Raw genomic sequence first — 25,847 nt, 5'->3', positions numbered from 1 at the left:
ATTTCGCTACACTCGCATTAACATCTGCTAACCATGTGTATGTGACAAATAAAATTTGATTTGATTTGATTTGATTTGATTTGATTTGACCTCACTACCCTCTGGAGAGCCTTACGGTTGTGGGCGGAGGGCGGAGCAGTTGCCGTACCAGGCGGTGATACAGCCCGACAGGATGCTCTCGATTGTGCATCTGTAGAAGTTTGTGAGTGCTTTTGGTGACAAGCCGAATTTCTTTAGCCTCTTGAGGTTGAAGAGGCGCTGCTGCGCCTTCTTCACGATGCTGTCTGTGTGGGTGGACCAATTCAGTTTGTCTGTGATGTGTACGCCGAGGAACTTAAAACTTACTACCCTCTCCACTACTGTTCCATCGATGTGGATAGGGGGGTGTTCCCTCTGCTGTTTCCTGAAGTCCACAATCATCTCCTTTGTTTTGTTGACATTTAGTGTGAGGTTATTTTCCTGACACCACACTCTGAGGGCCCTCACCTCCTCCCTGTAGGCCGTCTCGTCGTTGTTGGTAATCAAGCCTACCACTGTTGTGTCGTCCGCAAACTTGATGATTGCGTTGGAGGCGTGCGTGGCCACGCAGTCGTGGGTGAACAGGGAGTACAGGAGAGGGCTCAGAACGCACCCTTGTGGGGCCCCAGTGTTGAGGATCAGCGGGGTGGAGATGTTGTTACCTACCCTCACCACCTGGGGGCGGCCCGTCAGGAAGTCCAGTACCCAGTTGCACAGGGCGGGGTCGAAACTCGAGCTTGATGACGAGTTTGGAGGGTACTATGGTGTTAAATGCTGAGCTGTAGTCGATGAACAGCATTCTCACATAGGTATTCCTCTTGTCCAGATAGGTTAGGGCAGTGTGCAGTGTGGTTGAGATTGCATCGTCTGTGGACCTATTTGGGCTGTAAGCAAATTGGAGTGGGTCTAGGGTGTCAGGCAGGGTGGAGGTGATATGGTCCTTGACTAGTCTCTCAAAACACTTCATGATGACGGAAGTGAGTGCTACGGGGCGGTAGTCGTTTAGCTCAGTTACCTTAGCTTTCTTGGGAACAGGAACAATGGTGGCCCTCTTGAAGTATGTGGGAACAGCAGACTGGGATAGGGATTGATTGAATATGTCCGTAAACACACCAGCCAGCTGGTCTGCGCATGCTCTGAGGGCGCGGCTGGGGATGCCGTCTGGGCCTGCAGCCTTGCGAGGGTTAACACGTTTAAATGTTTTACTCACCTCGGCTGCAGTGAAGGAGAGTCCACATGTTTTGGTTGCGGGCCGTGTCAGTGGCACTGTATTGTCCTCAAAGCGGGCCAAAAAGTTATTTAGTCTGCCTGGGAGCAAGACATCCTGGTCCGTGACTGGGCTGGTTTTCTTTTTGTAATCCGTGATTGACTGTAGACCCTGCCACATACCTCTTGTGTCTGAGCCGTTGAATTGCAATTCTACTTTGTCTCTATACTGACGCTTAGCTTGTTTGATTGCCTTGCGGAGGGAATAGCTACACTGTTTGTATTCGGTCATGTTTCCGGTCACCTTGCCCTGATTAAAAGCAGTGGTTCGTGCTTTCAGTTTCATGCGAATGCTGCCATCAATCCACGGTTTCTGGTTTGGGAATGTTTTAATCGTTGCTATGGGAACAACATCTTCAATGCATGTTCTAATGAACTCGCACACCGAATCAGCGTATTCGTCAATGTTGTTGTTTGATGCAATACTGAGGTCTTCCGCATTTGGAGGCCTTCCGCATTTGGAGGCCTTCCGCGTTTGCGGAAGGCCTCCAAATGCGGAAGGCCTCCAAATGTGAAAGGCCTCTATTGACGGATGTGGTATTTTGAGACACAGCCCATGCAAGAAACATCTCTACAGTAAACAGACACATTCTGATTGGGATTTTTGTATTATGCTAATTAGATTGCCTCAGGGGCACCGTAGTTTTTATTTTATTTTCATGATTTAAAAATAAATTACCTAAGTACTTTACACCACTGCTAACAATACTTACAGTTTGCAATGATAGTACATTTTTTCACATCTAAATGAGTGATAACCTTTTATGAGACCATGTAGCTTGTCTTTGCCAGTTTTAGTCTGTACTTACTGTTATTGACTGTAGACATTATTTCGAGTTCTGTAAGGGTAGTAGCTTGTCCAGAGAGGATGGAAAACTTTAGTGGAAAACTTATTAAAAACTCTTTGGCTTGGCTGCCTGTGATGTCACCTTTAGGCCAGGCGGGGGCATAAGAATGTGAGGAATTTTACAACACTTCTACAGATATCTACTAGGATTATATTCTCTGCATGAATTAATTGAAGATGAAAAAATGAAATCGTTGCTATTGTCTGACTCCGTGTTAACGTAGAACCATAGATAACTGGATTTTGATCTACTAAATATATGCCACCGAGTAGGATCCCTCTTATGGTAAAACAACAAACATTTTCGAATTAAATTATTAATTAGGTCTAAATCAAAATGTTGATAATTATGTACAAATTAACTTTATTGACGACTTTTTTGGTGAACTGACATTATTGTCAGAAGTATGTCCCGCCCATTTAACCCTCACAGTATTTTCCGCACCTTCATTGGTTTCACACAAGGAAGGCGTTGGTATAATGAACCCTAGTCCATTTTGACTGGATAGCGTTACGTCACTCAAAACTGTTGCTTGGCAGCGTTACTTGGTGGTGTTGTCAAGCGGAGGCTTACTGTTGCTGCAATTAAAATTCCTGCCTTGGATGTGGACTATGGGTCCAGTTCATCACTTTACAAACACTGAGTGAGTAGCGTTTTTTTTGTTGTCCATTAGAAATACTGAGTAGGTAGGAAAATACCGTACGTTTAAGATGACGTGTTTTTATCAGCCGTTTTATTTAGGCATTTAGTGCGTAGTATCCCCTCTGTAGAGCACGTAGTTAGGTTACTCGATGCTGGATCTGTGTGGCTAGCAAGCTAACGTTAGATCAAGGGCATAATGTCAATCCTGTACTGTGTAACGTTAAGTGCAATGTTCTCGTCTTGGATTTTCTTGTTCTTTGTTTTCTTATGTTGTTTAGCTGTCTAGTATTGATATGATAGAGAGCTCTCTAGCTGCCTGACACCCAGTACAGTAATATGTGTGGGTTAAAAAACATGCTCCTGCTAGCCTACTTGCATCATCACACACACACACACACACACACACACACACACACACACACACACACACACACACACACACGCTCTAACGGACCTTTTGAACACATTGATTTGAGTTATGGCTGAAATATTGTCTAGGTCTAGCCTGACTGTGGATATTTAACATATAGCTTCATACAATTAACCTATAATCCAATTACTAATAGGCCTGCACTGCATAGGAGTAGGGTTTCCAGGTTTCATTACTAATAGGTATGTACTGTATAAGAGTAGGGTTTCCAGGTTTCATTACGAATAGGTCTCTACTGTATAGGAGTAGGGTTTCCAGGTTTCATTACTAATAGGTCTCTACTGTATAGGAGTAGGGTTTCCAGGTTTCATTACTAATAGGTATGTACTGTATAAGGAGTAGGCTACTGTATGGTTTCCAGGTTTTATCACTAATAGGCCTGTACTATATGCGAGTAGGTTTTCCAGGTTTTTATTACTAATAGGTCTGTACTTTATAGGAGTAGGCTACTGTATGGTTTCCATGTTTTATTACTAATAGCGCTGTACTGTATAGGAGTAGGGTTACAAGGTTTTAATACTAATAGGTCTGTACTTTATAGGAGTAGGATTACAAGGTTTTAATACTAATAGGTCTGTACTGTATAGGAGTAGCCTACTGTATGGTTTCATTACTAATAGTGCTGTACTGTATAGGAGTAGCCTACTTTGCTTTCTAGCTAGCCAACTACGGCTAACTCACAATCACGTCAAACGTCAGAAAGAATAACTACAGTAGCTGCATTTGTTTAATTTGTTTCTAGTGACATTTATTTGTATACATCCATAACGATGACCTAATGAGGCGTGATTTCACCTGGCGTAGAAAATGTGCTCTCTCGTCAGGAAACTGTTGTTGAGAGGAGCTAGCCAACAACACAGCTAACACAATCACCTCAAACTAAAGCTGGAAAGACTATAAACTAGCTGCACGTTTCGTTTGACCTTTTTATCAATTTACATTTCTTTATATATATCCATGTGCACTATCAGTCAAATGTTTGGACACACCTACTCATTCCAGGGTTCTAGAACACCTACTCATTCCAGGGTTCTAGAACACCTACTCATTCCAGGGTTTTAGAACACCTACTCATTCCAGGGTTCTAGAACACCTACTCATTCCAGGGTTCTAGAACACCTACTCATTCCAGGGTTCTAGAACACCTACTCATTCCAGGGTTCTAGAACACCTACTCATTCCAGGGTTTTTTCTTTATTTTTATACTATTTTCTACATTGTAGAATAATAGTGAAAAAAACACATGGAATCATTTAGTAACCAAAAAAAGTGTTAAACAAATCAAAATATATTTGAGATTCTTCAAAGGAGCCACCCTTTGCCTTGATGACAGCTTTGCACACTCTTGGCATTATTCTAAAGAAATAAAAACAACGGTCAAAAAGACAGTGAACAATAACAGTAACAAGGCTGTATACAGTAGAGTCTGTATACAGTAGAGAGGCTGTATACAGTTGCGGCTGTATACAGTAGAGGTTGTATACAATAACAAGGCTGTATACAGTAGAGAGGCTGTATACAGTAGAGAGGCTGTATACAGTAGAGAGGCTACACACAGACACTGGTTAGTCAGGCTGATTGAGGTAGTATGCACATGTAGATATGGTTAAAGTGACTATGCATACAGTATATGATGAACAGAGAGTAGCAGTAGCCTCGCTACTGTTATTTTATTGTTGCTCTTTAATTATTTGTTATTTTTCTTTTTTTACTTCAGTTTATTTTAGTAAATACTTTCTTAACACTTATTTTTCTTAATTAAGGGCTTGTAAATAAGCATTTCACTGTAAGGTGAAACACCTTACAACACCTATTGTATTTGGCGCATGTGACATACAATTTGATTTGATTTAAAATTTTGCCAGCTGATTCATGATTTCGACTGGCTGAGAAACGCTGCCTGGCTGTCTGTCTTGTCCCGACTCCCGACACGTTAATTACTATGGGAAAGCTGGAGATCGAATTTGAATATTGAAACAACATTGCAAATGTCTGCGAGACAGACAGCAAGGTTGATACACATCTCCACTGTTAAACTAAATGTTAGTCTAAAGGAAATGTGAGATAATGTCTAGATGCTTTTTATAGTGGAGATCAAGTTTATAAATTGCCTGGCTGGGCTGATGAGACAGTGGATTGTGCAGTCAGATGGAACAGAGTAAATAGACATTTTAACATCATAGATTTAACCGGTGGTAACTTCTGGAATAGACATCGGCTGGAATGAGCTTTTAACCAATCAGCATTCAGGATTAGACCCACCCGTTGTACCCATATAATAGGTCTCCTTGTTGTCATTGGCAACAATTGTTCCCTAATTTTCTTATATAATCCAGATGTTTATTTTCAGGAGCATATCTGTTTTTCTCTTGTAGTCTGTGTTCAGTAACACCGTGCTGGTGAGGATAATTTGCCAGCTGATTTGAAGGTGTTGAATTCCACTGACTCTGTCCATTACCACGCATGATTCATCCTGTTGTTGGAAACCAAATGAAGGCATGATCTTCTACACTGCTCACTGCATTCCTGTTCACATTGTGCAGCGGTTGCTGCTGAAACAAAAGAGGAAGGATCATCTGTGTGTTCAGCTGTTTGCAGAGCTTAGTTGTTCAAGAGATCAGCCACCACCTATAATCACCTGTAGCCTTCTGATCTGAGCCTGTCAGTTAGTGGAGAGAGAGGGAGCAGCAGAGTCATGTTGACTGTACTAGGATGCTGCCTGCCTGATTTATTTTAGCTCTGGATTCTGCATACTGAACCCACAGCTATGTGGGAGATGAGGAGAGGAGGTGTTCATGAACAGTCAGCACTTAAAGGGATAGCTCACTCATAAAAGTTGGCCAGGTGTTTTCAGACCTAAAAAGTTAGCCTAATTATGTTCGATTCCTCTGCTCATTGTTGTGACTTCTTCTGTGTCCAGGTGAGGATGATCCGGTGAGGGAAAACCATTGAAAGGAGAATGTGTCGCGTCCTGAGGCCCACTGGTAGTCAACTCCTCCCAGGATCCAGGAGACCAGCCCAGACCCCCCTCCTCTAGCTGGGACACCTCTCTGACCCCACCTTGGACCTCACCCCAGCTGCCTTTTAACTTCATGAAGAACTCTGACGTTGGTGATGTGATGAATAAATTTGAAGTCCTTGGGATCGTAGGTGAAGGTAAGATCACTAGCTACGTTACTACCTTACCCACAGAATTGTTAGAAAGCCTCTGTATGTGTGTGTGCCGGCGCGCCTGCTTATGGTTATGGATCATGAAGCACTATAGAAATTAGAGGTTGACCGATTAATTGGAATGGCCGATTAATTAAGGCCAATTTCAAGCCCAGGGAGGAGCGAGGAGAGGGACGGAAGCTATACTGTTACACTGGCAATACTAAAGTGCATATAAGAACATCCAATAGTCAAAGGTAAATTAAATACAAATGGTACAGAGGGAAATAGTCCTATAATTCCTATAATAACTACGACCAAAAACTTCTTACCTTGGAATATTGAAGATTCATGTTAAAATTAACCACCAGCTTTCATATGTTCTCATGTTCTGAGCAAGGAACTTAAACATTAGCTTTCTTACATAGCACATATTGCACTTTTACTTTCTTCTCCAAAACTTTGTTTTTGCATTATTTAAACCAAATTGAACATGTTTCATTATTTACTTGATGCTAAATTGATTTTATTGATGTATTATATTAAGTTAAAATAAGTGTTCATTCAGTATTGTTGTAATTGTCATTATTACAAATTAATAAATACAAATCGGCCGAGGTATCGGTGTTGAAAAATCATAATCGGTCGACCTCTAATAGAAATCAGAACATTTTCGGACTAGGCTACATAATACTGGAACGAGATATTGTGCCAGCCAGCCAGCCAGCCATGGTAACATGTCTTTCTCGCTCATGTTGTTGGTTTCCTGCAGTTCCTCTCTACCCAGTCCCTTCCTCCGCCCCATCCCCTTACCCAGCCCCTCTACCCAGCCCCATCCCCTTACCCAGTCCCTTCCCCAGCCCCATCCCCTCTACCCAGTCCCTTCCCCTCTACCAAGTCCCTTACCCAGCCCCATCCCCTCTACCCAGTCCCTTCCCCAGCCCCATCCCCTCTACCCAGTCCCTTCCCCAGCCCCATCCCCTCTACCCAGTCCCATCCCCTTACCCAGCCCCATCCCCTCTACCCAGTCCCTTCCCCAGTTCCATCCCTTCTACCCAGTCCCTTCCCCAGCCCCTCTACCCAGTCCCTTCCCCCGCCCCATCCCCTCTACCCAGCCCCATCCCCTCTACCCAGTCCCTTACCCAGCCCCATCCCCTCTACCCAGTCCCTTACCCAGCCCCATCCCCTCTACCCAGTCCCTTCCCCTCTACCCAGTCCCTTCCCCAACCCCATCCCCTCTACCCAGTCCCTTCCCCAGCCCCATCCCCTCTACCCAGTCCCTTCCCCAGCTCCATGCCCTCTACCCAGTCCCAGCCCCATCCCCTCTACCCAGTCCCTTCCCCAGCCCCATCCCCTCTACCCAGTCCCTTACCCAGCCCCATCCCCTCTACCCAGTCCCTTCCCCAACCCCATCCCTCTACCCAGTCCCTTCCCCAACCCCATCCCCTCTACCCAGTCCCCTGCCCAGCCCCATCCCCTCTACCCAGTCCCTTCCCCAGCACCATCCCCTTACCCAGCCCCTTCCCCATCCCCTCTACCCAGTCCCTTCCCCAGCCCCATCCCCTCTACCCAGTCCCTTCTCCAGTTCCACCCCTTCTACCCAGTCCCTTCCCCAGCCCCATCCCCTCTACCCAGTCCCTTCCCCATCCCCTCTACCCAGTCCCTTCCCCCGCCCCATCCCCAGCCCCATCCCCTCTACCCAGTCCCTTCCCCAACCCCATCCCTCTACCCAGTCCCTTCCCCAACCCCATCCTCTCTACCCAGTCCCTTCCCCAGCCCCATCCCCTCTACCCAGTCCCTTCCCCAACCCCATCCCTCTACCCAGTCCCCTCCCCAGCCCCATCCCCTCTACCCAGTCCCCTCCCCAGCCCCATCCCCTCTACCCAGTCCCTTCCCCAGCCCCATGCCCTTACCCAGCCCCTTCCCCATCCCCTCTACCCAGTCCTTTCCCCAGCCCCATCCCCTCTACCCAGTCCCTTCCCCAGCCCCTCTACCCAGTCCCTTCCCCCGCCCCTCTACCCAGTCCCTTCCCCAGCTCCATGCCCTCTACCCAGTCCCATCCCCTTACCCAGCCCCATCCCCTCTACCCAGTCCCTTCCCCTCTACCCAGTTCCACCCCTTCTACCCAGTCCCTTCCCCAGCCCCATCCCCTCTACCCAGTCCCTTCCCCATCCCCTCTACCCAGTCCCTTCCCCCGCCCCATCCCCAGCCCCATCCCCTCTACCCAGTCCCTTTCCCTTTCCCATCCCCTCTACCCATCCTTTACCCAGCCCCATCCCCTCTACCCAGTCCCTTCCCCAGCACCTTCCCCTCTACCCAGTCCCGTACCCAGCCCCATCCCCTCTACCCAGTCCCTTCCCCTCTACCCATTCCCTTCCCCAGTTCCATCCCTTCCCCAGCCCCACCCCCTCTACCCAGTCCCTTCCCCATCCCCTCTACCCAGTCCCTTCCCCAGCCCCATCCCCTCTACCCAGTCCCTTTCCCAACCCCATCCCTCTACCCAGTCCCTTCCCCAACCCCATCCCCTCTACCCAGTCCCTTCCCCAGCCCCATCCCCTCTACCCAGTCCCTTCCCCAACCCCATCCCTCTACCCAGTCCCCTCCCCAGCCCCATCCCCTCTACCCAGTCCCCTCCCCAGCCCCATCCCCTCTACCCAGTCCCTTCCCCAGCCCCATGCCCTTACCCAGCCCCTTCCCCATCCCCTCTACCCAGTCCCTTCCCCAGCCCCATCCCATCTACCCAGTCCCTTCCCCAGCCCCATCCCATCTACCCAGTCCCTTCCCCAGCCCCATCCCCTCTACCCAGTCCCTTCCCCAGCCCCATCCCCTCTACCCAGTCCCATCCCCTTATCCAGCCCCTCTACCCAGCCCCATCCCCTTACCCAGTCCCTTCCCCAGCCCCATCCCCTCTACCCAGTCCCTTCCCCTCTACCCAGTCCCTACCCCAGTTCCATCCCTTCTACCCAGTCCCTTACCCAGCCCCATCCCCTCTACCCAGTCCCTTACCCAGCCCCATCCCCTCTACCCAGTCCCTTCCCCAGCCCCATCCCCTCTACCCAGTCCCATCCCCTTACCCAGCCCCATCCCCTCTACCCAGTCCCTTCCCCAGTTCCATCCCTTCTACCCAGTCCCTTCCCCAGCCCCATCCCCTCTACCCAGTCCCTTCCCCTTACCCATCCCCTCTACCCAGTCCCCTCCCCAGCCCCATCCCCTTCCCCAGCCCCATCCCCTCTACCCAGTCCCTTCCCCAGCCCCATCTCCTCTACCCAGTCCCTTCCCCAGCCCCATCCCCTCTACCCAGTCCCTTCCCCATCCCCTCTACCCAGTCCTTTCCCCAGCCCCATCCCCTCTACCCAGTCCCTTCCCCAGCCCCTCTACCCAGTCCCTTCCCCCGCCCCTCTACACAGTCCCTTCCCCAGTCCCATCCCCTCTACCCAGCCCCATCCCCTCTACCCATTCCCTTACCCAGCCCCATCCCCTCTACCCAGTCCCTTCCCCCCCATCCCCTACCCATCCCCTCTACTGAGTCCCTTCCCCAGCCCCATCCCCTCTACCCAGTCCCCTCCCCAGCCCCATCCCCAGCCCCATCCCCTTACCCAGCCCCATCCCCTCTACCCAGTCCCTTCCCCAGCACCATCCCCTCTACCCATTCCCTTACACAGCCCCTTCCCCTCTACCCAGTCCCTTCCCCAGCCCCATCCCCTCACCCAGCCCCATCTCCTCTTCCCAGTCCCTTCCCCAACCCCTCTACCCAGTCCCTTCCCCAACCCCATCCCCTCTACCCAGTCCCTTCCCCAGCCCAATCCCCAGCCACTTCCCCTCTACCCAGTCCCTTCCCCAGCCCCATCCCCTCACCCAGCCCCATCTCCTCTTCCCAGTCCCTTCCCGAACCCCTCTACCCAGTCCTTTCCCCAACCCCATCCCCTCTACCCAGTCCCTTCCCCAGCCCCATCCCCAGTCTCTTCCCCTCTACCCAACCCCATCCCCTCTACCCATTCCCTTCCCCAGCCCCATCCCCTCTACCCAGTCCCTTACCCAGCCCCATCCCCTCTACCCAGCCCCATCCCCTCTACCCAGTCCCTTCCCCACCCCATCCCCTCTACCCAGTCCCTTCCCCTCTACCCAGCCCCATCCCCTCTACCCAGTCCCTTCCCCTCTACCCAGTCCCTCTACCCAGTCCCTTCCCCAAACCCTTCCCTCTACCCAGTCCCTTCCCCAACCCCATCCCCTCTACCCAGTCCCTTCCCCCGCACCTCTACCCAGTCCCTTCCCCCGCCCCTCTACACAGTCCCTTCCCCAGTCCCTTCCCCTCTACCCAGCCCCATACCCTCTACCCATTCCCTTACCCAGCCCCTTCCCCTCTACCCATTCCCTTACCCAGCCCCATCCCCTCTACCCAGTCCCTTACCCAGCCCCATCCCCTCTACCCAGTCCCTTCCCCTTACCCATCCCCTCTACCCAGTCCCTTCCCCTTAACCATCCCCTCTACCGAGTCCCTTCCCCAGCCCCATCCCCTCTACCCAGTCCCCTCCCCAGCCCCATCCCTAGCCCCATCCCCTTACCCAGCCCCATCCCCTCTACCCAGTCCCTTCCCCAGCACCATCCCCTCTACCCATTCCCTTACACAGCCCCTTCCCCTCTACCCAGTCCCTTCCCCAGCCCCATCCCCTCACCCAGCCCCATCTCCTCTTCCCAGTCCCTTCCCCAACCCCTCTACCCAGTCCCTTCCCCAACCCCATCCCCTCTACCCAGTCCCTTCTCCAGCCCAATCCCCAGCCACTTCCCCTCTACCCAGTCCCTTCCCCAGCCCCATCCCCTCACCCAGCCCCATCTCCTCTTCCCAGTCCCTTCCCCAACCCCTCTACCCAGTCCTTCCCCAACCCCATCCCCTCTACCCAGTCCCTTCCCCAGCCCCATCCCCAGTCTCTTCCCCTCTACCCAACCCCATCCCCTCTTCCCAGTCCCTTCCCCAACCCCTCTACCCATTCCCTTCCCCAGCCCCATCCCCTCTACCCAGTCCCTTACCCAGCCCCATCCCCTCTACCCAGCCCCATCCCCTCTACTGAGTCCCTTCCCCACCCCATCCCCTCTACCCAGTCCCTTCCCCTCTACCCAGCCCCATCCCCTCTACCCAGTCCCTTCCCCTCTACCCAGTCCCTCTACCCAGTCCCTTCCCCAAACCCTTCCCTCTACCCAGTCCCTTCCCCATCCCCTCTACCCAGTCCCTTCCCCTTAACCATCCCCTCTACTGAGTCCCTTCCCCAGCCCCATCCCCTCTACCCAGTCCCCTCCCCAGCCCCAGCCCCATCCCCTTACCCAGTCCCTTCCCCGCCCCATCCCCTCTACCCAGTCCCTTCCCCCACCCCATCCCCTCTACTCAGTCCCTTACCCAGCCCCATCCCCTCTACCCAGTCCCTTCCCCTCTACCCAGCCCCATCCCCAGCCCCATCCCCTTCCCCAGCCCCATCCCCTCACCCAGCCCCATCCCCAGCCCCATCCCCTCTACCCAGTCCCTTACCCAGCCCCATCCCCTCTACCCAGTCCCTTCCCCAGCCCCATCCCCACTACCCATCCCCTTCCCCAGTCCCTTCTCCTCTACCCAGCCCCATCCCCTCTACCCATTCCCTTACCCAGCCCCATCTCCTCTACCCAGTCCCTTCCCCTCTACCCAGTCCCTTCCCCAGTTCCATCCCCTCTACCCAGTCCCTTCCCCATCCCCTCTACCCAGTCCCTTCCCCTCTAACCAGTCCCGTCCCCATCCCCATCCCCTCTACCCAGTCCCTTCCCCAACCCCATCCCCTCTACCCAGTCCCTTCCCCAGCCCCATCCCCTCTACCCAGTCCCTTCCCCAGCCCCATCCCCTCTACCCAGTCCCAGCCCCATCCCCTCTACCCAGTCCCATCCCCTTACCCAGCCCCGCCCCCTCTACCCAGTCCCTTCCCCAGTCCCATCCCCTCTACCCAGTCCCTTCTCCAGTTCCATCCCTTCTACCCAGTCCCTTCCCCATCCCCTCTACCCAGTCCCTTCCCCCGCCCCATCCCCTCTACCCAGTCCCTTCCCCAACCCCATCCCCCCTACCCAGTCCCTTCCCCAGCACCATCCCCTCTACCCAGTCCCTTACCCAGCCCCATCCCCTCTACCCAGTCCCTTCCCCTCTACCCAGTCCCTTCCCCAGTTCCATCCCCTCTACCCAGTCCCTTCCCCATCCCCTCTACCCAGTCCCTTCCCCTTACCCATCCCCTCTACTGAGTCCCTTACCCAGCCCCATCCCCTCTACCCAGTCCCTTCCCCAGCACCATCCTCTCTACCCAGTCCCTTCCCCTCCCCAGCCCCATCCCCAGCCCCATCCCCTTCCCCAGCCCCATCCCCTCACCCAGCCCCATCCCCAGCCCCATCCCCTCTACCCAGTCCCTTACCCAGCCCCATCCTCTCTACCCAGTCCCTTCCCCAGCCCCATCCCCTCTACCCAATCCCTTACCCAGCCCCATCCCCTCTACCCAGCCCCATCCCCACTACCCATCCCCTTCCCCAGTCCCTTCTCCTCTACCCAGCCCCATCCCCTCTACCCATTCCCTTACCCAGCCCCATCTCCTCTACCCAGTCCCTTCCCCTCTACCCAGTCCCTTCCCCAGTTCCATCCCCTCTACCCAGTCCCTTCCCCATCCCCTCTACCCAGTCCCTTACCCAGCCCCATCCCCTCTACCCAGCCCCATCCCCACTACCCATCCCCTTCCCCAGTCCCTTCTCCTCTACCCAGCCCCATCCCCTCTACCCATTCCCTTACCCAGCCCCATCTCCTCTACCCAGTCCCTTCCCCTCTACCCAGTCCCTTCCCCAGTTCCATCCCCTCTACCCAGTCCCTTCCCCATCCCCTCTACCCAGTCCCTTACCCAGCCCCATCCCCTCTACCCAGCCCCATCCCCACTACCCATCCCCTTCCCCAGTCCCTTCTCCTCTACCCAGCCCCATCCCCTCTACCCATTCCCTTACCCAGCCCCATCTCCTCTACCCAGTCCCTTCCCCACTAACCAGTCCCTTCCCCAACCCCATCCCCTCTAACCAGTCCCTTCCCCAACCCCATCCCCTCTACCCAGTCCCTTCCCCAGCCCCATTCCCTCTCACCCAGTCCCTTCCCCAGCCCCATCCCCTCTACCCAGTCCCAGCCCCATCCCCTCTACCCAGTCCCATCCCCTTACCCAGCCCCGCCCCCTCTACCCAGTCCCTTCCCCAGTCCCATCCCCTCTACCCAGTCCCTTCTCCAGTTCCATCCCTTCTACCCAGTCCCTTCCCCATCCCCTCTACCCAGTCCCTTCCCCATCCCCTCTACCCAGTCCCTTCCCCCGCCCCATCCCCTCTACCCAGTCCCTTACCCAGCCCCATCCCCTCTACCCAGTCCCTTCCCCAGCACCATCCCCTCTACCCAGTCCCTTACCCAGCCCCATCCCCTCTACCCAGTCCCTTCCCCTCTACCCAGTCCCTTCCCCAGTTCCATCCCCTCTACCCAGTCCCTTCCCCATCCCCTCTACCCAGTCCCTTCCCCTTACCCATCCCCTCTACTGAGTCCCTTACCCAGCCCCATCCCCTCTACCCAGTCCCTTCCCCAGCACCATCCTCTCTACCCAGTCCCTTCCCCTCTACCCAGCCCCATCCCCAGCCCCATCCCCTTCCCCCGCCCCATCCCCTCTACCCAGTCCCTTACCCAGCCCCATCCCCTCTACCCAGTCCCTTCCCCAGCACCATCCTCTCTACCCAGTCCCTTACCCAGCCCCATCCCCTCTACCCAGTCCCTTCCCCTCTACCCAGTCCCTTCCCCAGTTCCATCCCCTCTACCCAGTCCCTTCCCCATCCCCTCTACCCAGTCCCTTCCCCTTACCCATCCCCTCTACTGAGTCCCTTACCCAGCCCCATCCCCTCTACCCAGTCCCTTCCCCAGCACCATCCTCTCTACCCAGTCCCTTCCCCTCTACCCAGCCCCATCCCCAGCCCCATCCCCTTCCCCAGCCCCATCCCCTCACCCAGCCCCATCCCCAGCCCCATCCCCTCTACCCAGTCCCTTACCCAGCCCCATCCTCTCTACCCAGTCCCTTCCCCAGCCCCAGCCCCATCCCCTCTACCCATCCCCTTCCCCAGTCCCTTCTCCTCTACCCAGCCCCATCCCCTCTACCCAGTCCCTTACCCAGCCCCATCTCCTCTACCCAGTCCCTTCCCCTCTACCCAGTCCCATCCCCAGTTCCATCCCCTCTACCCAGTCCCTTCCCCATCCCCTCTACCCAGTCCCTTCCCCTCTAACCAGTCCCTTCCCCAACCCCATCCCCTCTAACCAGTCCCTTCCCCAACCCCATCCCCTCTACCCAGTCCCTTCCCCAGCCCCATCCCCTCTACCCAGTCCCTTCCCCAGCCCCATCCCCTCTACCCAGTCCCAGCCCCATCCCCTCTACCCAGTCCCATCCCCTTACCCAGCCCCGCCCCCTCTACCCAGTCCCTTCCCCAGTCCCATCCCCTCTACCCAGTCCCTTCCCCAGCCCCATCCCCTCTACCCAGTCCCAGCCCCATCCCCTCTACCCAGTCCCATCCCCTTACCCAGCCCCGCCCCCTCTACCCAGTCCCTTCCCCAGTCCCATCCCCTCTACCCAGTCCCTTCTCCAGTTCCATCCCTTCTACCCAGTCCCTTCCCCATCCCCTCTACCCAGTCCCTTCCCCATCCCCTCTACCCAGTCCCTTCCCCAGCCCCATCCCCTCTACCCAGTCCCTTACCCAGCCCCATCCCCTCTACCCAGTCCCTTACCCAGCCCCATCCCCTCTACCCAGTCCCTTCCCCAGCACCATCCCCTCTACCCAGTCCCTTACCCAGCCCCATCCCCTCTACCCAGTCCCTTCCCCTCTACCCAGTCCCTTCCCCAGTTCCATCCCCTCTACCCAGTCCCTTCCCCATCCCCTCTACCCAGTCCCTTCCCCTCTACCCATCCCCTCTACCCAGTCCCTTCCCCAGCACCATCCCCTCTACCCAGTCCCTTCCCCAGCACCATCCTCTCTACCCAGCCCCATCCCCTCACCCAGCCCCATCCCCAGCCCCATCCCCTCTACCCAGTCCCTTACCCAGCCCCATCCTCTCTACCCAGTCCCTTCCCCAGCCCCATCCCCCAGTCCCTCTACCCAGTCCCTTACCCCAGCCCCATCCCCTCTACCCAGTCCCTTCCCCATCCCCTCTACCCAGTCCCTTCCCCCGCCCCATCCCCAGCCCCATCCCCTCTACCCAGTCCCTTCCCCCCCTCTACCCAGTCCCTTCCCCCCCATCCCCTACCCAGTCCCTTCCCCAGCACCATCCCCTCTACCCAGTCCCTTCCCCTCTACCCAGTCCCTACCCCAGTTCCATCCCTTCTACCCAGTCCCTTACCCAGCCCCATCCCCTCTACCCAGTCCCTTCCCCAGCCCCATCCCCTCTACCCAGTCCCATCCCCTCTACCCAGTCCCTTACCCAGCCCCATCCCCTCTACCCAGTCCCTTCCCCTTACCCATCCCCTCTACCCAGTCCCTTCCCCTTAACCATCCCCTCTACCGAGTCCCTTCCCCAGCCCCATCCCCTCTACCCAGTCCCCTCCCCAGCCCCATCCCTAGCCCCATCCCCTTACCCAGCCCCATCCCCTCTACCCAGTCCCTTCCCCAGCACCATCCCCTCTACCCATTCCCTTACACAGCCCCTTCCCCTCTACCCAGTCCCTTCCCCAGCCCCATCCCCTCACCCAGCCCCATCTCCTCTTCCCAGTCCCTTCCCCAACCCCTCTACCCAGTCCCTTCCCCAACCCCATCCCCTCTACCCAGTCCCTTCTCCAGCCCAATCCCCAGCCACTTCCCCTCTACCCAGTCCCTTCCCCAGCCCCATCCCCTCACCCAGCCCCATCTCCTCTTCCCAGTCCCTTCCCCAACCCCTCTACCCAGTCCTTCCCCAACCCCATCCCCTCTACCCAGTCCCTTCCCCAGCCCCATCCCCAGTCTCTTCCCCTCTACCCAACCCCATCCCCTCTACCCATTCCCTTCCCCAGCCCCATCCCCTCTACCCAGTCCCTTACCCAGCCCCATCCCCTCTACCCAGCCCTTCCCCTCTACCCAGTCCCTTCCCCTCTACCCAGTCCCTTCCCCCACCCCATCCCCTCTACCCAGTCCCTTCCCCTCTACCCAGCCCCATCCCCTCTACCCAGTCCCTTCCCCTCTACCCAGTCCCTCTACCCAGTCCATTCCCCAACCCCATCCCTCTACCCAGTCCCTTCCCCAACCCCATCCCCTCTACCCAGTCCCTTCCCCAGCCCCATCCCCAGTCTCTTCCCCTCTACCCAACCCCATCCCCTCTACCCATTCCCTTCCCCAGCCCCATCCCCTCTACCCAGTCCCTTACCCAGCCCCATCCCCTCTACCCAGTCCCTTCCCCTCTACCCAGTCCCTTCCCCCACCCCATCCCCTCTACCCAGTCCCTTCCCCTCTACCCAGCCCCATCCCCTCTACCCAGTCCCTTCCCCTCTACCCAGTCCCTCTACCCAGTCCCTTCCCCAACCCCATCCCTCTACCCAGTCCCTTCCCCAACCCCATCCCCTCTACCCAGTCCCTCTACCCAGTCCCTTACCCAGCCCCATCCCCTCTACCCAGTCCCTTCCCCAGCACCATCCCCTCTACCCAGTCCCTTACCCAGCCCCATCCCCTCACCCAGCCCCATCTCCTCTTCCCAGTCCCTTCCCCAACCCCTCTACCCAGTCCCTTCCCCAGCCCCATCCCCAGTCTCTTCCCCTCTACCCAACCCCATCCCCTCTACCCAGTCCCTTCCCCAGCCCCATCCCCTCTACCCAGTCCCATCCCCTTACCCAGCCCCTCTACCCAGCCCCATCCCCTTACCCAGTCCCTTCCCCAGCCCCATCCCCTCTACCCAGTCCCTTCCCCTCTACCCAGTCCCTTCTCCAGTTCCACCCCTTCTACCCAGTCCCTTCCCCAGCCCCATCCGCTCTACCCAGTCCCTTCCCCATCCCCTCTACCCAGTCCCTTCCCCCGCCCCATCCCCAGCCCCATCCCCTCTACCCAGTCCCTTTCCCATCCCCTCTACCCAGTCCCTTACCCAGCCCCATCCCCTCTACCCAGTCCCTTCCCCAGCACCATCCCCTCTACCCAGTCCCTTCCCCTCTACCCAGTCCCTACCCCAGTTCCATCCCTTCTACCCAGTCCCTTACCCAGCCCCATCCCCTCTACCCAGTCCCTTCCCCAGCCCCATCCCCTCTACCCAGTCCCATCCCCTTACCCAGCCCCATCCCCTCTACCCAGTCCCTTCCCCAGTTCCATCCCTTCTACCCAGTCCCTTCCCCAGCCCCATCCCCTCTACCCAGTCCCTTCCCCAGCCCCATCCCCTCTACCCAGTCCCATCCCCTTACCCAGCCCCATCCCCTCTTCCCAGTCCCTTCCCCAACCCCTCTACCCAGTCCTTTCCCCAACCCCATCCCCTCTACCCAGTCCCTTCCCCAGCCCCATCCCCAGTCTCTTCCCCTCTACCCAACCCCATCCCCTCTACCCATTCCCTTCCCCAGCCCCATCCCCTCTACCCAGTCCCTTACCCAGCCCCATCCCCTCTACCCAGCCCCATCCCCTCTACCCAGTCCCTTCCCCACCCCATCCCCTCTACCCAGTCCCTTCCCCTCTACCCAGCCCCATCCCCTCTTCCCAGTCCCTTCCCCTCTACCCAGTCCCTCTACCCAGTCCCTTCCCCAAACCCTTCCCTCTACCCAGTCCCTTCCCCAACCCCAACCCCTCTACCCAGTCCTTCCCCAACCCCATCCCCTCTACCCAGTCCCTTCCCCAGCCCCATCCCCAGTCTCTTCCCCTCTACCCAACCCCATCCCCTCTACCCATTCCCTTCCCCAGCCCCATCCCCTCTACCCAGTCCCTTACCCAGCCCCATCCCCTCTACCCAGTCCCTTCCCCTCTACCCAGTCCCTTCCCCTCTACCCAGTCCCTTCCCCCACCCCATCCCCTCTACCCAGCCCCATCCCCTCTACCCAGCCCCATCCCCTCTACCCAGTCCCTTCCCCTCTACCCAGTCCCTCTACCCAGTCCCTTCCCCAACCCCATCCCTCTACCCAGTCCCTTCCCCAACCCCATCCCCTCTACCCAGTCCCTTCCCCAACCCCATCCCATCTACCCATCCCCTCTACCCAGTCCCTTACCCAGCCCCATCCCCTCTACCCAGTCCCTTCCCCAGCACCATCCCCTCTACCCAGTCCCTTACCCAGCCCCATCCCCTCTACCCAGTCCCTTCCCCTCTACCCATTCCCTTCCCCAGCCCCATCCCCTCACCCAGCCCCATCTCCTCTTCCCAGTCCCTTCCCCAACCCCTCTACCCAGTCCCTTCCCCAGCCCCATCCCCAGTCTCTTCCCCTCTACCCAACCCCATCCCCTCTACCCAGTCCCTTCCCCAGCCCCATCCCCTCTACCCAGTCCCTTCCCCAGCCCCATCCCCTCTACCCAGTCCCTTCCCCAGCCCCATCCCCTCTACCCAGTCCCATCCCCTCTACCCAGCCCCATCCCCTTACCCAGTCCCTTCCCCAGCCCCATCCCCTCTACCCAGTCCCTTCCCCTCTACCCAGTCCCTTCTCCAGTTCCACCCCTTCTACCCAGTCCCTTCCCCAGCCCCATCCGCTCTACCCAGTCCCTTCCCCATCCCCTCTACCCAGTCCCTTCCCCCGCCCCATCCCCAGCCCCATCCCCTCTACCCAGTCCCTTTCCCATCCCCTCTACCCAGTCCCGTACCCAGCCCCATCCCCTCTACCCAGTCCCTTCCCCAGCACCATCCCCTCTACCCAGTCCCTTCCCCTCTACCTAGTCCCTTCCCCATCCCTCTACCCAGTCCTTTCCCCAGCCCCATCCCCTCTACCCAGTCCCTTCCCCAGCCCCTCTACCCAGTCCCGTCCCCCGCACCTCTACCCAGTCCCTTCCCCCGCCCCTCTACCCAGTCCCTTCCCCCACCCAGTCCCTTACCCAGCCCCATCCCCTCTACCCAGTCCCTTCCCCTCTAACCAGTCCCTTCCCCAACCCCATCCCCTCTACCCAGTCCCTTCCCCAGCCCCATCCCCTCTACCCAGTCCCATCCCCTTACCCATCCCCATCCCCTCTACCCAGTCCCTTCCCCTCTAACCAGTCCCTTCCCCAACCCCATCCCCTCTAACCAGTCCCTTCCCCAACCCCATCCCCTCTACCCAGTCCCTTCCCCAGCCCCATCCCCTCTACCCAGTCCCTTCCCCTCTAACCAGTCCCTTCCCCAACCCCATCCCCTCTACTCAGTCCCTTCCCCAGCCCCATCCCCTCTACCCAGTCCCATCCCCTCTACCCAGTCCCATCCCCTTACCCAGCCCCATCCCCTCTACCCAGTCCCTTCCCCAGTCCCATCCCCTCTACCCAGTCCCTTCCCCTCTACCCAGTCCCTTCTCCAGTTCCATCCCTTCTACCCAGTCCCTTCCCCATCCCCTCTACCCAGTCCCTTCCCCATCCCCTCTACCCAGTCCCTTCCCCATCCCCTCTACCCAGTCCCTTCCCCATCCCCTCTACCCAGTCCCTTCCCCCGCCCCATCCCCTCTACCCAGTCCCTTACCCAGCCCCATCCCCTCTACCCAGTCCCTTCCCCAGCACTATCCCCTCTACCCAATCCCTTACCCAGCCCCATCTCCTCTACCCAGTCCCTTCCCCTCTACCCAGTCCCTTCCCCAGTTCCATCCCCTCTACCCAGTCCCTTCCCCATCCCCTCTACCCAGTCCCTTCCCCTCTAACCAGTCCCTTCCCCACCCCCCTCCCCTCTACCCAGTCCCTTCCCCATCCCCATCCCCTCTACCCAGTCCCTTCCCCAGCCCCATCCCCTCTACCCAGTCCCTTCCCCAGCCCCATCCCCTCTACCCAGTCCCAGCCCCATCCCCTCTACCCAGTCCCATCCCCTTACCCAGCCCCGCCCCCTCTACCCAGTCCCTTCCCCAGCCCCATCCCCTCTACACAGTCCCTTCTCCAGTTCCATCCCTTCTACCCAGTCCCTTCCCCATCCCCTCTACCCAGTCCCTTCCCCATCCCCTCTACCCAGTCCCTTCCCCATCCGCTCTACCCAGTCCCTTCCCCCGCCCCATCCCCTCTACCCAGTCCCTTCCCCCGCCCCATCCCCTCTACCCAGTCCCTTACCCAGCCCTATCCCCTCTACCCAGTCCCTTACCCAGCCCCATCCCCTCTACCCAGTCCCTTCCCCTCTACCCAGTCCCTTCCCCAGTTCCATCCCCTCTACCCAGTCCCTTCCCCATCCCCTCTACCCAGTCCCTTCCCCATCCCCTCTACCCAGTCCCTTCCCCATCCCCTCTACCCAGTCCCTTCCCCATCCCCTCTACCCAGTCCCTTCCCCCGCCCCATCCCCTCTACCCAGTCCCTTACCCAGCCCCATCCCCTCTACCCAGTCCCTTCCCCAGCACCATCCCCTCTACCCAATCCCTTACCCAGCCCCATCTCCTCTACCCAGTCCCTTCCCCTCTACCCAGTCCCTTCCCCTCTACCCAGTCCCTTCCCCAGTTCCATCCCCTCTACCCAGTCCCTTCCCCATCCCCTCTACCCAGTCCCTTCCCCTCTAACCAGTCCCTTCCCCAACCCCATCCCCTCTAACCAGTCCCTTCCCCAACCCCATCCCCTCTACCCAGTCCCTTCCCCAGCCCCATCCCCTCTACCCAGTCCCTTCCCCAGCCCCATCCCCTCTACCCAGTCCCAGCCCCATCCCCTCTACCCAGTCCCTTCCCCAGCCCCATCCCCTCTACACAGTCCCTTCTCCAGTTCCATCCCTTCTACCCAGTCCCTTCCCCATCCCCTCTACCCAGTCCCTTCCCCATCCCCTCTACCCAGTCCCTTCCCCATCCGCTCTACCCAGTCCCTTCCCCCGCCCCATCCCCTCTACCCAGTCCCTTCCCCCGCCCCATCCCCTCTACCCAGTCCCTTACCCAGCCCTATCCCCTCTACCCAGTCCCTTACCCAGCCCCATCCCCTCTACCCAGTCCCTTCCCCTCTACCCAGTCCCTTCCCCAGTTCCATCCCCTCTACCCAGTCCCTTCCCCATCCCCTCTACCCAGTCCCTTCCCCTTACCCATCCCCTCTACTGAGTCCCTTACCCATTCCCATCCCCTCTACCCAGTCCCTTCCCCAGCACCATCCCCTCTACCCAGTCCCTTACCCAGCCCCATCCCCTCTACCCAGTCCCTTCCCCTCTACCCAGTCCCTTCCCCAGTTCCATCCCCTCTACCCAGTCCCTTCCCCATCCCCTCTACCCAGTCCCTTCCCCTCTACCCAGTCCCTTCCCCAGTTCCATCCCCTCTACCCAGTCCCTTCCCCATCCCCTCTACCCAGTCCCTTCCCCTTACCCATCCCCTCTACTGAGTCCCTTACCCATTCCCATCCCCTCTACCCAGTCCCTTCCCCAGTTCCATCCCCTCTACCCAGTCCCTTCCCCCACCCCATCCCCTCTACCCAGTCCCTTCCCCAGCCCCATCCCCTTACCCAGTCCCTTCCCCAGCCCCATCCCCTCTACCCAGTCCCTTCCCCAGCCCCTCTACCCAGTCCCTTCCCCAGCCCCATCCCCTCTACCCAGTCCCATCCCCTTACCCAGCCCCATCCCCTCTACCCAGTCCCTTCCCCAGCCCCTCTACCCAGTCCCTTCCCCAGCCCCTCTACCCAGTCCCTTCCCCAGCCCCATCCCTTCTACCCAGTCCCTTCCCCAATTCCATCCCTTCTACTCAGTCCCTTCCCCTTACCCATCCCCTCTACTGAGTTCCTTCCCCAGCCCCATCCCCTCTACCCAGTCCCCTTCCAAGCCCCATCCCCAGCCCCATCCCCTTACCCAGTCCCTTCCCCATCCCCATCCCCTCTACCAGTCCCTTCCCCAGCCCCATCTCCTCTACCCAGTCCCTTCCCCAGCCCCATTACCTCTACCCAGTCCCTTCCCCTCTACCTAGTCCCTTCCCCATCCCCTCTACCCAGTCCTTTCCCCAGCCCCATCCCCTCTACCCAGTCCCTTCCCCAGCCCCTCTACCAGTCCCTTCCCCCGCACCTCTACCCTGTCCCTTCCCCATCCCCTCTACCCAGTCCCTTCCCCTTAACCATCCCCTCTACTGAGTCCCTTCCCCTGCCCCATCCCCTCTACCCAGTCCCCTCCCCAGCCCCAGCCCCATCCCCTTACCCAGTCCCTTCCCCGCCCCATCCCCTCTACCCAGTCCCTTCCCCCACCCCATCCCCTCTACTCAGTCCCTTACCCAGCCCCATCCCCTCTACCCAGTCCCTTCCCCTCTACCCAGCCCCATCCCCAGCCCCATCCCCTTCCCCAGCCCCATCCCCTCACCCAGCCCCATCCCCAGCCCCATCCCCTCTACCCAGTCCCTTACCCAGCCCCATCCCCTCTACCCAGTCCCTTCCCCAGCCCCATCCCCTCTACCCAGTCCCTTACCCAGCCCCATCCCCTCTACCCAGCCCCATCCCCACTACCCATCCCCTTCCCCAGTCCCTTCTCCTCTACCCAGCCCCATCCCCTCTACCCATTCCCTTACCCAGCCCCATCCCCTCTACCCAGTCCCTTACCCAGCCCCATCCCCTCTACCCAGTCCCTTCCCCAGCCCCATCCCCTCTACCCAGTCCCTTACCCAGCCCCATCCCCTCTACCCAGCCCCATCCCCACTACCCATCCCCTTCCCCAGTCCCTTCTCCTCTACCCAGCCCCATCCCCTCTACCCATTCCCTTACCCAGCCCCATCTTCTCTACCCAGTCCCTTCCCCATCCCCTCTACCCAGTCCCTTCCCCATCCCCTCTACCCAGTCCCTTCCCCCGCCCCATCCCCTCTACCCAGTCCCTTACCCAGCCCCATCCCCTCTACCCAGTCCCTTACCCAGCCCCATCCCCTCTACCCAGTCCCTTCCCCAGCACCATCCCCTCTACCCAGTCCCTTACCCAGCCCCATCCCCTCTACCCAGTCCCTTCCCCTCTACCCAGTCCCTTCCCCAGTTCCATCCCCTCTACCCAGTCCCTTCCCCATCCCCTCTACCCAGTCCCTTCCCCTTACCCATCCCCTCTACTGAGTCCCTTCCCCAGCACCATCCTCTCTACCCAGTCCCTTCCCCTCTACCCAGCCCCATCCCCAGCCCCATCCCCTTCCCCAGCCCCATCCCCTCACCCAGCCCCATCCCCAGCCCCATCCCCTCTACCCAGTCCCTTACCCAGCCCCATCCTCTCTACCCAGTCCCTTCCCCAGCCCCATCCCCTCTACCCAGTCCCTTACCCAGCCCCATCCTCTCTACCCAGTCCCTTCCCCAGCCCCATCCCCTCTACCCAGCCCCATCCCCACTACCCATCCCCTTCCCCAGTCCCTTCTCCTCTACCCAGCCCCATCCCCTCTACCCATTCCCTTACCCAGCCCCATCTCCTCTACCCAGTCCCTTCCCCTCTACCCAGTCCCTTCCCCAGTTCCATCCCCTCTACCCAGTCCCTTCCCCATCCCCTCTACCCAGTCCCTTACCCAGCCCCATCCCCTCTACCCAGCCCCATCCCCACTACCCATCCCCTTCCCCAGTCCCTTCTCCTCTACCCAGCCCCATCCCCTCTACCCATTCCCTTACCCAGCCCCATCTCCTCTACCCAGTCCCTTCCCCTCTAACCAGTCCCTTCCCCAACCCCATCCCCTCTAACCAGTCCCTTCCCCAACCCCATCCCCTCTACCCAGTCCCTTCCCCAGCCCCATTCCCTCTACCCAGTCCCTTCCCCAGCCCCATCCCCTCTACCCAGTCCCAGCCCCATCCCCTCTACCCAGTCCCATCCCCTTACCCAGCCCCGCCCCCTCTACCCAGTCCCTTCCCCAGTCCCATCCCCTCTACCCAGTCCCTTCTCCAGTTCCATCCCTTCTACCCAGTCCCTTCCCCATCCCCTCTACCCAGTCCCTTCCCCATCCCCATCCCCTCTACCCAGTCCCTTCCCCCGCCCCATCCTCTCTACCCAGTCCCTTACCCAGCCCCATCCCCTCTACCCAGTCCCTTCCCCAGCACCATCCCCTCTACCCAGTCCCTTACCCAGCCCCATCCCCTCTACCCAGTCCCTTCCCCTCTACCCAGTCCCTTCCCCAGTTCCATCCCCTCTACCAGTCCCTTCCCCATCCCCTCTACCCAGTCCCTTCTCCTTACCCATCCCCTCTACTGAGTCCCTTACCCAGCCCCATCCCCTCTACCCAGTCCCTTCCCCAGCACCATCCCCTCTACCCAGTCCCTTACCCAGCCCCATCCCCTCTACCCAGTCCCTTCCCCTCTACCCAGTCCCTTCCCCAGTTCCATCCCCTCTACCCAGTCCCTTCCCCATCCCCTCTACCCAGTCCCTTCCCCTTACCCATCCCCTCTACTGAGTCCCTTACCCAGCCCCATCCCCTCTACCCAGTCCCTTCCCCTCTACCCAGTCCCTCTACTCAGTCCCTTCCCCAGCCCCATCCCCTCTACCCAGTCCCTCCCCCAGCCCCATCCCCTCTACCCAGTCCCTTCCCCATCCCCTTCCCCAGTCCCTTCCCCATCCCCTTCCCCTCTACCCAGTCCCTTCCCCAGCCCCATCCCCTCTACCCAGTCCTTTCCCCAGCCCCATCCCCATCCCCTCTACCCAGTCCCTTCCCCAGCCCCATCCCCTCTACTCTACCCAGTCCCTTCCCCAGCCCCTTCCCCTCTACCCAGTCCATTCCCCAGTCCCTTCCCCTCTACCCAGTCCCTTCCCCTCTACCCAGTCTCTTCCCCAGCCCCATCCCCTCTACCCAGTCCCTTCCCCAGCCCCATCCCCTCTACCCAGTCACTTCCTTTCCCTCTACCCAGTCCCTTCCCCAGTCCCATCCCCTCTACCCAGTCCCTTCCCTTCCCCTCCACCCAGTCCCTTCCCCAGCCCCATCCCCTCACCCAGCCCCATCTCCTCTTCCCAGTCCCTTCCCCAGCCCCATCCCCTCACCCAGCCCCATCCCCTCTACCCAGCCCCATCCCCTCTACCCAGCCCCATCCCCTCTACCCAGTCCCTTCCCCAGCCCCATCCCCTCTACCCAGTCCTTTCCCCAGCCCCATCCCCTCTACCCAGTCCCTTACCCAGCCCCATCCACTCTACCCAGTCCCTTCCCCAGCCCCATCCCCTTACCTATCCCCATCCTCTTACCTAGCCTCATCCCCTCTACCCAGCCCCATCCCCTTACCCAGCCCCATCCCCTTACCCAGCCCCATCCCCTCTACCCAGTCCCTTTCCCAGCCCCATCCTCACTACCCAGTCCCTTCCCTAGCCCCATCCCCTCTACCCAGTCCCTTACCCAGCCCCATCCCCTCTACCCAGTCCCTTCCCTAGCCCCATCCCCTCTACCCAGTCCCTTCCCTAGCCCCATCCCCTCTACCCAGTCCCTTCCCCAGCCCCATCCCCTCTACCCAGTCCCTTCCCCAGCCCCATGCCCTCTACCCAG

At 58.4% G+C, this 25,847-nt stretch overlaps 1 protein-coding gene across 1 annotated transcript in view; it reads left to right on the top strand.

The window, feature by feature from the left end:
* Nucleotides 1–2,694: 2,694 nt before the first annotated feature.
* Nucleotides 2,695–25,847, top strand: part of LOC139411482 (cyclin-dependent kinase-like 5) — a 179,715-nt gene continuing 156,562 nt past the window's right edge. The window contains exons 1-2 of the mRNA XM_071157959.1: nt 2,695–2,775; nt 6,125–6,360. Coding sequence (XP_071014060.1) covers nt 6,297–6,360 — 64 coding nt within the window. The 5' untranslated portion in view covers nt 2,695–2,775; nt 6,125–6,296. The remainder of the gene's footprint in view (nt 2,776–6,124; nt 6,361–25,847) is intronic.

This window comes from Oncorhynchus clarkii, chromosome 1 (assembly GCF_045791955.1).
Source record: "Oncorhynchus clarkii lewisi isolate Uvic-CL-2024 chromosome 1, UVic_Ocla_1.0, whole genome shotgun sequence".
Classification (NCBI taxonomy): Eukaryota; Metazoa; Chordata; class Actinopteri; order Salmoniformes; family Salmonidae; genus Oncorhynchus; species Oncorhynchus clarkii.
The sequence above is the reverse complement of the archived record's forward strand: the minus strand, read 5'-3'. Positions and strand labels throughout refer to the sequence as shown.